This window comes from Muscardinus avellanarius, assembly GCF_963383645.1.
Source record: "Muscardinus avellanarius genome assembly, chromosome: X".
Classification (NCBI taxonomy): domain Eukaryota; kingdom Metazoa; phylum Chordata; class Mammalia; order Rodentia; family Gliridae; genus Muscardinus; species Muscardinus avellanarius.
This window is the reverse complement of record NC_137792.1, coordinates 119,155,193-119,168,242: the sequence shown is the minus strand read 5'-3', so window position 1 is coordinate 119,168,242 and position 13,050 is coordinate 119,155,193. Positions and strand designations below refer to the sequence as shown.

Genomic DNA, 13,050 nt, shown 5'->3' with positions numbered 1-13,050 from the left:
GGAAAGTGACAACTGTCCTTTTTTTTTTTACATAACTGGACCCATCTACTCTCCTGTATCCTGTACCAGGGAGCTTTTCGCAGCAGGCATGAGCACACGCTCTTACACACTTACACACACACATACACACACACTGCCAACAACAACAAACCACAAACATTTCACACGCACAACAAACGCACAGGATAGGGATCGGATCGAATCGCCCTCTGGGATGGATTCTAGTCTTCCAACCCTTTCTTCCCCAAATGCTGTATTCTGGGTTGCCAGCTTAGGAGCACAGTTTACAGGTCAGCCAGCCCCCGGAGAAAGCCCTTGGTGTCCGTGTTCAGGAGAAAACCTATCCGACCCGTACGGCCACAAAAAGAGCAGGAAAGAAAACCAAGTAGAGAAATTAACAAATAACCGCAGGCAGCCAAAAAGCCATGCAAGATATGAGCGAAAGGCTGGAAAGTTTCAGTAGAGGACTGCAAACTGAAGTTTGTACGGGACTTTTTTTTTTTTTTTTCAGACCCGAGCCCAACCTCTGAGCGCGGACGAGAAGGGAAGCACAATTAAAGGGTCCTTCTAGTCCTCTTTCCCAACCAATTTGCAGCATGAGGAAGCAAGCTAGTTAAGACTCACTCTCTACAAAGTTGGATGAAGGTAATGAGACATGCAAAAGAGGGCAAAGGGGCAAGAGCGAGCACCGGGCGAATCAAGAAACGAGTGTCTCACCTGGCATTGGTGCAATCGGTGAACAAAGTTTCGAAGTCTTTCCTGGTGATGAGTTTGCAACGGTTCACCCCTGGCTGGATGGCACCCAGTCCGCGGAGAATCCGGACTTGCTCGACAGTACACACCACAGGGGATATGTCCAGTCTCTTCAGCTTGGTATACACCGTGTGCAACCCTCCCACCAGGTGCTTGAGGAAAAGATCAAAGACTTGAGGCAGGCAGATCAGTTCCTGGCCATCCATCAAGAAGGAAGCTACCTTCACCCCGTGCATGTCGACCATCCGGCACTCGTTAGTGTTGGTATTGCCGCTGCCACCGCTGCCAGCACCTACCCCGCCACTCCCGGTGCCGCCGCTGTGGTTATTGGCCATGAAACTGTTGATCATATTAGGAGTGAGCCGGGGAGGCTCTCCCGGAGTCGAATACAGGGGTTCTGCCCGAAATAAGCCCCCCGGGACGCCGGCACCGCTGGAAGTTGCAGAGATCACCGGAGGTGCGGAGACAGCCATGCTCACTCAGTCTCTACAGTGGCTCCTCTTTCTTGTCCCCTCGCACTCCCTCACTCGTGCTCGCTTGCGCTCTCTGGGGCGCGTTCTCGCTTGCTCTGAACTGTTCGCAAGTCTCCCGCAGCCCCGCTCTCGCTCAAGCTCACCCACCACCCAGTAAACTGTGAGCAGCTGGACCCGCGGCGGCCCGAGACCCCACCCCCGCCACACCCCCTCCCGAGACTGGCAGCGACCCCCAGCCAATGAGCCCCACCCCCTTGGTGCCGGAGCGCGCCGAATGGCTGCCGCTGGCTAGGAGGTGGGGACTCTCTGGCCGGCCTCTGGCTACCTGAGGCGGTTCGGGGTTAGCCGGAGAGTGGAGATGCTGCCGTGAAAGGGGAGCGGTACGGTGACTCCACTTCTTGCCTGCCAGTCTCACGAAAGAATGTCCAGTTGTCACGCAGAGCTCCCAAACTGGACTACGCTACGAACCCTCGTTCTCTGCGCCCCACTAATGTAGGTTTGGGGACACAAAGCGAGACTCCTCAATGCGCCTCATTCCCCTCCTGCCACCTAAGGCTCGGATTCGACGGAGGAAAGTGGGATGGCAGGGACAATTACTCTTGCATATTGCTCCCAAACTCTGCAGGTGATAATAGGTGGTTTCGCCCGGTTTCCTAGAGAAAGACTCCAGGGAGTTCAGAAGTAAACAATTCAGCCTTTCTTCAGCCCGCCTAGTGCAGTTGGTGGAAATTCTCCCTTACCAGTGCACAGCGAAACCAGCCCCCAAGATCGCGCTCAGGGCATAGTTGCTGGGTCGCTAACCCGCTCCCACGCACTGACATTCAAGACGTGCGGGGAGCCTGCGAACACTTTAAGAAACAGAAACTTAGTGTGTGGATGGCAGATGGACACCTCATTTTACAGCATTTCTGCTACTGTCCTGTATCTCAGGAGGCTTTCTGGGTACCCATCCTTTATCTTCTCACCCATCCCTTAGTCTCCGGATTGCCCAGCCCTCTTTCCCGCTAAAACTGTCATGTCCTTAAGGACTGGAAACAGCCATTACATAATATAAGGAAAGCGCAAAGGTTGGCTTTTTTAACGTGGCATTTTAGTCCCTCCCCTATGAGCTTTGAATGTCCAGTGATAAGCACTCTATGCCCTCGATAATAGCCCAAGATTCCTCTTCCGCAATTATCAAGCGGCCGAATTGTATTGCAAGAGCTCATAATAAGCAGAACGTTGAAATAGGGCGCGTCACAGGGAAAAGTTGCTTTGCACACAAAGCAGGGTAGTCAGATCACCCACCGTATCGAAATTGGTTTAAGGATTCTTGTCAAGGTTTTGAGTCTCTGAGAGCAAGGTATTTCCTTTCGTGTTTTCATGAACTCCTCCAGAGGCTTGTAGTTATTCAGAAAGTGAAATCTAGACTTCATTTCTTTACAAAATATTACCAACTACCCAGCCAACTTCTGATATTCTCCCAGAAAGTAATTAATTTTGGAAACTTTCTACATTTTAGCTAGGGCTGATTGTGCTTAGTAATATCAAAGAGGAGAGTGGGTGGGTTCTTTTTGTTCCTCTAATAAGCCATTACGTATCCTCAACTGGATTTCTCTGCCTTTTCCTACAAACTTATTTTCTCCTTTTGTCATTTGATCAACAAGAATTAAGAAATGCCCCTTGAGTCTCTTCATACTGCTCTAATACCGTTCACATGAGATCAAAATGCTAAGACTGTGATGAGAGGGGATTTTTGAAATACAGTAATAAGTAACTCGGACATAATAGGTTGAGATACATGCAGCCACAAACCATTTTTAAATAGTGTTGAGCTGTTTTCCTACATTGGTACAGTTGTAGAAATAAGGGACAAAAGGACAGTTAAGAGGAGATGTTGGAAGCAGAAAGAACTTAAAAGTGGTTCCCAAAAAAGAGTACAACAGCTCCGACACAAATGTTTGTAGTGGTCAATATTTTAAAAAGAAAACCCAAATTTGTTCAACAAGTGTTTTTACTGAAGGGGCTATTTAAAAAGGTGTTGGAGTAACTTATCTCTGGTAACTTGTGATTACAATTTCCAAATGAATAAATATGATGAAAAGGAAAGTTGCATTTGAAATAATTCTAAGTATATTAAAAACCCTAAGACCAAGTTGTTCCTTGTATATAACTACCCCCACATTATCAAGACCTTTTTACTCACACAGTGATTTGGGCTTTTCAATAGGACATTGCACAGATGTTTCAATGTTTCCATTTTCGAAAATCCTGAACTATAAAAAGGAAAGTCTGAACACTCACGCCAGCTGTAATCATTATTTGCCAGACTGAAAAACAAACATACTTTGATAACTTCAGAAGAGGCATGAATTAAATGTCTTATATATTAATGTGATTTATCAGGATTACAGTCATATTTTCATTATTACTAGAGATTAATTTCAAATTCTAGGCCACATACTAAGAAGTCAAATTGGCCAGTGATCATTGAAGTGTTAAAGTCCCTTGGAAGCTTTCAATACACAAAAGACCCATGCCCATGGTTTCATTACTGGAATTCCTTCCCATTGCGATCCTCTAGAAAATAAACTTGGCAATTTCCTTAAACGATACTGGTAATTTAAAGATGTCATGTTCTAAGACTCCAGGTGCTGTGTCCTTAGATTTTTCTTCACCTTTTGTTTACACAATTTCTGTTAATGCCATTTCTATTATCAATTCCTTGAGACTGAGACAACCGAATTCCACACAGAGTTTGCTTTTATCCCTTTCTGACTTTAATGTTTTCCATAAGCCAAACATCTTTCTAAATAAGGCTGGGTTTCTACAAGGCCAGAGGAAGCCTTGCATGTCAACACCCTGTAAGTTTAGAATTGTATGAAGCAATATAAAATTATGAAGGCTGCAGTAAACAAAGTACCCTTGGGAGATGAGAGTCACTGCATTAAAACTGAAAAGAATATTCAAGGTTTGTGAATACCACACAGGAGCCAACCACCACAGAAAATACTAATAAAATTAGTACAAGTAGATACCACATCTCATCAGAACAAGAAGTTCCAGATGCCACTAATTCCAGTGGAATGATTTAAGGCCTGAGTGGAGTTTCTCATACAAGGAAGTGCTATAAACTTCCTGGCCTTAATTAGCAATTTACATTTTCTCCTAATTCATACTGGGTTTGCAGGGGAGGTTGCTCATCTGTGAATTTAGGCCAAATATTCCACATTGTTTGATACTGTCAGTGAAATGAAGATTCCGTTTACACACACACACACACACACACACACACACACACACACACACACACACACACACTGCAAGCTTATGCAGGACTGCAAAAAAAAAATATCCAGAACTATTTGAAAGGTCTGTTTTTCAAAATGGGAATTCGAGAAAATTCCAAGTAGTAAATGAAATTATTTGAAACCTCACCCAACTGAGGTTATAACCTCTAACATAGCCTCTAATCAGAACCTCCCTTGAGTCCACTAAGGTTCATTTTAAGACAAACAATAAAAAGAAATTGATTAGGTGAAGCAATAAATGTAAAACAAAAGCATCCATGTAACTGAGGATTTAATTGGCTAAAGCTCGTAGGTATACCCCACTCAAAGTTTTCCTAGGAAGCAGGCTATAAAATGATCTTCAATCATGAATTTTTCTCTTTTACTTGCAATGTGAAACTGAAGATGCGTTCCAATGGAGGCAAAGATAAGAGAAAGGGGAACATTGTCGCAGGAGAACTGGCCCAAGCCCAAGGAGTAAAAGTTAAAATCAGATGCTTAAAAGAAAAATTATTTTTCTAATAGAAATACATAAAAAGCAAAGTTTCAAAGTACTTAGAACACAGCACACACCAACTCTTAACATAAGTTACTGCACTGTCCTAGGGAAGGTGATAGTCCTCTTTGAATTTGATCTATGCCACTCAATGTATTGTCTCCTTTCAAATCTTAGGCTTTTAACTATTCAAATTCAAGCCATTCTAACTTCAGCTGGACTCCCACTGCTACCAGATATCCTATTATTCAGTTTGTTGACTACCTTTTGAATTCCCTGAAGCAGCTACTCCAACCCCTTTCTACTCTTTGCAAGCCACCCTCCCCTTCGCTCTCATTAGCTACTGCCTCCCACTTCTGTATGACTTTACCACAAAGTGATTCAGGATAGGAATTCCACCAACCTCCCTTGTCTCTTCCTAAAAAGTGTTTTGCATCTCTCTCATCCTACTCTCCTCATGCCTCAGAAAATAAAACGCTTTCTGCCCTGCCTTCATTAATATTCTTGACCTTTTTTTTTTTTTTTTACTTTCTTCAGGGTATGGATCCATCAATTTGTTCCCACCTCTCCTTTTGCTTCTCTTTACTTGCTCATTCCCCTTTTATTGGAGAAAATGTTTAAGGCTACTCATCAAGACAAACACATTCAATTTCTCCTCAGTGCTCATCAGTGGTTCTCAATGCATTTTCCCTGAGCTACCAACATCAGCATCGTCTGGGTCAAACCATTTAGTTCTTACACCTACTGCATAAAAAACCGGGTCGAGGACCAGAAATTTGTGCTTTAACAAGATAATCAGGTGATTAAAATGTAGGTGAAAGTTTGACGATCACTTGTCCTGGAGTAACTCTCCTTTCACAAGCTTTTTGAAAGTCTACAGCTATTTTCAATTGTTTCTCTTTTCCTTTAATATTCTCCCCCCTTAAAGTTTTCCAATTTGGTTTCTATTTCACACTTGACTGAAACAACTCTAGGGGACATGATAATTGACCTCTTAAAATGCCAAATCAGAAGTTTTCTATGTCCTCATCCTTTTATATTCTACAGTTCTTTTATAGATTATCAATATCCTTCTTGGGTCCATACCTCATGGCTTTCTGACTTCCCAAAAATCCAATTCTTCTCTTCCCTCTACCTTTTTGCTTTTTATGTCCTTGCTTTTGAAACTGACCTTTTAAAGCTCCTAATGTCTACACCCTTGCTTGTGGCACTTCCATCAACTCTCTACAGCTTCATCAACCTTCATATCTAGATTACCCTCAATTAACCTCTCTTATCTCTTGCTTTCTTAAAATTCTCATGCAGAATTGGATGTCCTCATTCAAATGTCCTATGGTTTCCTCAAACTAAACATGCCCCAAACTGAGTTCTATTTCTACCCCCTTCTTTTTCATTTCTATATTTTTATGATATCATTATGCCTCTAGTCACCTGAAGGAGACACTTGGGAGACTCCTTTAATTCCTTTCTACCCATTACATCCTCACTCACAGAGCCACTAAGTTATGTGAATTTACATTCAGCAACATCTCTCACTTCCATTCATTTCCATATTCAGAGCTGTCACCTTAGTTTTCTCCATTATGTACCTCTTTCCTGGTACAACAGATTCAACGTGGCATCTCGCACATGCTAGGCAGGCACTCTCACACTGAGATACACCACAAACCTGTTTTATTTTTTATTTTGACGCAAGGTCTTTCTAAGTTACTCTGAAACCTGTGCTCTTCCTTGACTCACTCAACCTTCTCACTGCTAGAATCCAAAAGCACTAACCACACAAGTTAGAGGAAGGAAAATTTATTTGCTGACAGTTTTCTTGAAACTCTCTGATGTACATTCACAAACAAATCAATGTCAATCAGTAAGCCAAACATGAGGAGGAGGAAGGGGGAGGAATGGGGCAGGAACTAGGCAAGGGAAAATTGGGTGATATGTGCATGTATGCCTCCACCATCTTGTACTCCATTAAGATGTATGACTACAATGCACCAATACAAATTTTTAAATAAAATAATTCAGTAAAAGATAAATAAAAGGAAATCAACTACTGATACATACTGCCATATAGATGAATCTAGAAAATACTATGTTAAGTGAAAGAAACCAGTTATAAAATGCCACATAGCTACAAAAGTCCATTTATAATAACTAGACAAAATGGAACATATCAAGGACAGAAAATAAATTAATGGTTGTCTGGGGCTTGGTGGATTGGGAGGAGTGGGAGTTAAAAAGTGACTCCCAATTGGCACTGAGTTCTTTTTAGAGTGATGAAAATATTCTAAAGGAACTGGAGAATGTTATGCTAAATGAGATTAGTCAGTCATAAAAAATAAATCGGATGGTCTTCCTAGTATGTGGAAGCTAGGGAGGAAATGGGTCATAGGAGGAACTCTAGATGAAGAAGGATATCCTATAAATGAGCAAATAAGGTGACCAAAATGAGGGGATGGGAAGGAGAAGAGGGAAATTCCCTAAAGTACATGATGTACATTCACAGATATATCAAAGTCAGTCACTAAGCCAAATATGAGAAGGAGGGAGGGGAAGGAATGGGGTGGGAATTGGGGAAGGGCTAAGTGAGTGATATGTGAATGTATGCCTTCACCATCTTGTACTCCATTAAGATGTATGAATACAATGCACCAATAAAAAATAAATAAAATTAGTATTAGTCATGATTGCAAAACTATGAATATAATACTAAAAATTACTGAATTGTACACTTGAAAAAAGAAAATTTCAGATTCAGTCCATGTGAGGCCGGGTCTCTGGCTCTCAGGACATGGTGGTAGGAAGCAGAGAGAGAGGGAGAAAGGGCTCTGTTCTTACATCATGGAGGCCAGAAGCAAGAGCGCAAGCAAGCAAAGGGATTCAAAGACACAAGCACAGTCCCTAAGGCCACACCCCAAGGTCTCACACAATTCATCCACTCCCCACCTGCCTAGGTTACCACCCAGTAAATACATTACAGTTGATGACATTCCAGTGCTCATTATTTGTTATATTAATATATTAGCTCTTCAGGGGACATTCTATATCTAACCCTAACACTCCTGCCTCAACCTTCTGAGTAGCTAGGATTACAGCTGTGCACAACTACACTGGGTACAATAATTACTTATTACTCTTCGTAATTTGGCTACTTCAGATACTTAATTTCCCCTACTTCATGTACTTTCTCTAGCAATCTAACTAGTGTGACCGATTATTTCTTTCAAAAGTTTCACTGTGCTTTTTAGAAAATCCATTACTATCCCTCTGGGTGCCAGAAAAATTTCAGATTTCTTAGACTGACATTTAATTCTTCTTTGGTTTAACTTTTTATCCTTTCCTCCAACACTCCCTGACATGTTGCAAACACCAGAAGTGTCTATTATTTCCACTACCCTTACACCTCTGTACCTTCTCACCCTGATGCTAATGCTCATGTCATTTATTTATTTATTTATTTATTGCATATTAGGGATGGAACCCAGGGGTATTCTACCTCCGAGCTACACCCCCAGCCCTATTTTTTATTCTTTACTTTGAAACAGTGTCTCACTGAGTTGCAAAGGGCCTCACTAAGTAGCTGAGGCTGGCAGCCAGCCTTGATTACAAGCATGCACCACTACACCCGGCTCTCATGTCATTCTTTCTAAATAGGATATGTTGCTTCATTCTTCGTCTCTACTCATGCAATTTTTTTGGTGCTGGGGATTGAACTCAGGTGCATTCTACCTCTGAGCTATACCCACAGCCTGTTTTTTTTTTTAATTTTTTATTTTGAAACAGGGTCTCACTAAGTTGCAGAGGGACTCACTAAGTAGCGGAGGCTGGCTGAGAACAGAGATCCTCCTGTCTCAGCTTCCCAAGTACTGGGATTACAAGTGTGTGCCACCACACCCAGCTCTGCTCATGCAAATCTTAACCATTTTTTAAAATAAAGTCTAAATCACTTCCCTGAAGAATTCCTTCATTTCTTTTCTTTTCAGCCAACAATGGGCATCCTTTTTTGTTATTCTCAGAGTACTTTCTGCCTTTCAAGACAGTTAAAGCATGCTTTATTTGCCCAGGTGTGGTGGCACACACCTGTAATCCCAATACCTGGCAGTCTGAGACAGGAAGATCACAGATTTTAGGTCAGCAAGCCTTCATTTAGTGAGGCCTTACTTCAAAATAAAATATAAAATAGGGCTGGGATATAGTTCAGAGGCACTATTAGATCCTCTCTTAGAATAAAGTTAAGTTTAGACTTGGGATCATATGTATCTTAATATAATTCAAGTACAAACCACTATTCCTGGCTCATCGTAGATATCTGTATATATTTATTCAATGAATGAATATGTGGGTATAATATGTAGGCAACTTCTTTTATTGTACGTTGGCTTATTGGGTGATTTCTTACAAGTTAAAAGTTATAATAAACCTGTATCAAGCAAGTCTATTGGCACCCCTTTTCCAACATCATGTGATTTACTTCATGTATTTTTTAGTAATAAAGTTTTAAAATAAAGTATGCACATTTTAAGTCATGTAATTGAATACTACATTGGAGTGTAAATATAACCTTTCTATTCACTGAATCATAAAAGAATCATGTGACTTTCTTTATTGCAATATTTGCTTTAGTGTGCTAGTCTAGAATGGAACCTGCAGTATCTCCACAGTATGCATGTGTGAGTTGTTGAGCTATGTAAATGTTTCTTGTTACTAATTCTGAAGCAGAGTTTAAAAGGTTGGTGTGTTTTCATGATGTTTTTGTTTAACAAAATGACAAGTTTGCTTGTTGGTAGTTTCTTGATCATTTTAGTAATGGCTGCCATTTCATATTATTTTAATTTAGCTAAGCATTAACTCGCTCATATATGCTTCTTTAAGTGTGATACATTCATACAGTACTCCTCCCCTTATCCAGTTTAATTTTCTATATTTTCAGTTGCCCACAGCCAATCAAGATCCAAAAATATTATGTAGAAAGTTTCCTGCTGTCATTCTACATCACACACTATCTTGCCCAGGATGCAAATCATCTTGTTGTTCAGTAAATCCAATCTGAATACTCTACTATCTGTCCATTAGTCATGTAGTAGCCATCTTGGCTACTTGACTATCCTGGAAGAATTGTACAACTTGGGTTCCAATAATACTTATTTTACTTTATAATGACCCCAATGCTGAAGAGTAATGACACTGGCAATTGGGATATGCCATAGAGAAGCCATAAAATTATTTCATTGCTGGGCAATGCTAAAACTATACAGAGCTAAGGTGCAAGTTTTTTATGTTGTTTTAAAAAGAACTAGAACTGAGTTGAGTAAAAAAGACTCTATCTCTTGTTTATGTACAGGAGGGAATAGGTACTTTTCTCTGATTGGGAAGATATAAATATGAGGGTATGTATATCCCTGAAAACATCAAAGCAACCTGTAATTATTCCCTTTAAATTTTGTTGCTTTTATTCTACAAAAGATGGGTAAAAAAGCAAGTAAGGGTGTGTTATTGAAAATACAGCTAATACAGCCACGAATGAATTTTGCTAGGTTAACTCAAACAGAATAACTGAACCATTTTGGCTGAATTTGTATAAATGAGCACCTCCAGGCACATTGTCACCAAGCTGATCTAAAAGTTGGCAATCAATTCTCAGTAATATGTATGCATATGACCTGAGGGATGTAAGAGTCGTATAAAATATGAAATCTTTGTAATAAAGTTATTTTATTACTATTTATATAACTAATATTTATTGAAGGCTTTCTTTACATTGTACATTGTGGTAAAGACTTCCTATACACCTTAGTTAATCTTCATGACAGCTCTGTGAAGTAGATCCTATTGTTAGTTTTGTTTCTCAGCTAAAGAAACTAAGTCTACAAACTATTTAGGTCAACAAAGTATGGTGGCACACACCTATGGTCCCAGTACCTGGGAAGCTGAGACAGGAGGATCTTAGGTTCATAGCCAGCCTCAGCAACTTAGTGAGACCCTGTTTCAATATAAAGAACAAAATAAAGCTTGGAGTATATCATATAGGTAAAACACCCTTGAGTTTCATCCCCACTACCACAAAAAAATTAGTATTATGCAAATATAAAGTGATAAGCTATAAATAATACTCTTGTATGATGCTAAAAACTCAAATTTTAACCACCACACTATACTTAAACTTTAATTTTCTTAAAAATCTTACTCTAGTGTATGTTTTTAAAAATATTTATGATGTTCAGATATCTTAAATATAAAATTTTATCTTTAATAAATAGAAGAGTTATGGGATTAAAAATAACGATCTGAATCTTAGAAGATACTTTTATCTTGGATTTCAAGCCATGTAATTGACTTATTCTCCATATGATGCCCTAAACCATAAATTACAGGTTTAAGCTTATTAAAAAATGTCAATACAACAAATTTCTTTTGTGTGTGTGGTACTGGGGATTTAACCCAGGGACATTGTACCTCCAAGCTACATCCTAGCCTTATTTATTATTCTTTACTTTTTGAAACAGTATCTCGCTAAGTTGCAGACAGGAGAATGGCAAGTTCAAGGCCAGCCTACTCAGTGTAGCTGAGGCCAGCTGTGAACTTGCCATTCTCCCATCTCAGCCTCCCAAGTACTAGGATTACGAGCATGTGCCACCACGCCCGGCTCAATAAAACAAGCTTCAAAGTTTACATTGGTAGTCCCAAAGTTCTGAGGTGAAAGAAAATGGCAAAAAAGCATATCTACACATTCCACACTATTGAGAAACTTTTGCGATCCCAAACTTGTCTCACATTGAACCAGTGAAGAGGAATACATTGTGCAAAAGCACATAAACCCAAGACATCCCACTATAGCATAAGCAGTACTTGTACTTTTTGGTTTTTTAGAAGTCATTGCTTTATTCATTCATTGCTGCCTAATCTCCTTAGGGTCACGAATTCTTCAGGCCAAATTATAGCTAGTCCTCTCTGAGAAAGCAATCTAGCAGAGTGGTTATAAGAATAAAATCTGCAGCCAAATTGCCTGGGTCCAAAGTTTGCCTCCTCAAGTTAGTAGCTGGCTGACCTTGGGAAAATACTTAACTTCTTTGTGCCTCAGTTTCCTGGTCTAGAACATCATGGTAATACTAATAGTATTGTTCTCCTAGGGTTCTGTGAGATTGCAAGAGTTAATGTGAACAACATACCATTTATACATTTCACAGGGTAAGTGATATTCCTGTTAACTGCTGTCACTTAAACTTTTGTTAAGTACTGGGGAGAGAATGCATGGGTGGTCTACCACTGAACTACACCCTTAGCCCTATTTTATTGTTTATTTTGAAACAGGGTCTCACTAAGTTACAACATGCTGGCCTCAAACCTATAATCCAGCTGTCTCAGCCTTCCAAGTACTGGGGTTACAGGTGTTTGCCACCATGACTGGCTTATCATTTGCCTTTGAATAATTTTTTCAAAATTTTAGTTTCAGCATATGCACACATTGACTCCCCCAATCGGAAATAATTTGAAAATTTGTGGGAAGGGGGATGTTGATGAGTGATAATAGAAAAGGAATACAAAGAGGAGACAAAGTCAGAATATACATTTCTACAATACAGGATGGGGGCAAGGAGTCAGGAAGCAGAGAAAAAGTAGCCCAAGCTTTAGAATAAATCACGGGTTTCTAGGAGGAGTCAGTGACATAAATGCAGGCAAGAGGATCTAATAGCATGTTTCAGAATTCAGCTAAATGGGGTCATTTTAAAAGATTAGCACAAAGATTTTTTTTCATCTCAAACTTCCAAGGCTTTATGTTTCTTGGGGATCTTTGGCTTGAGAAAACAACTCTTTGTCATAACACCTGAAAGGCTTTGAACATTTAAAGAGTGGACTAGACACAGAAGAGCATTGTTACCACCTACTAATGTGCAAATGACCAGCATTAAAGTGAAACAAGGTGATAAGCCTCTCCTGGAAACCACTGGAGTGTAGGCGTGAAAGAAGGAAATCCTGAGCCCTTTCTTAGGGGCAAAGTATGACAAGTGAACACTGATTGCACAGTCCTCAGTCTTACACATTCATCATGAGGGGATAAGCCACA

General features: G+C 40.2%; 1 protein-coding gene across 3 annotated transcripts in view; it reads right to left on the bottom strand.

The window, feature by feature from the left end:
* The window catches only part of DACH2 (dachshund family transcription factor 2), a gene marked incomplete at both ends in the record, with an annotated part of 512,202 nt that extends 510,976 nt beyond the window's left edge, over positions 1-1,226 (bottom strand). For all 3 annotated transcript variants that reach the window (XM_080719413.1, XM_080719414.1, XM_080719415.1), the window contains one exon: positions 718-1,226. In XM_080719413.1, the coding sequence (XP_080575539.1) occupies positions 718-1,226 (509 nt within the window). The remainder of the gene's footprint in view (positions 1-717) is intronic.
* Positions 1,227-13,050: the final 11,824 nt, after the last annotated feature.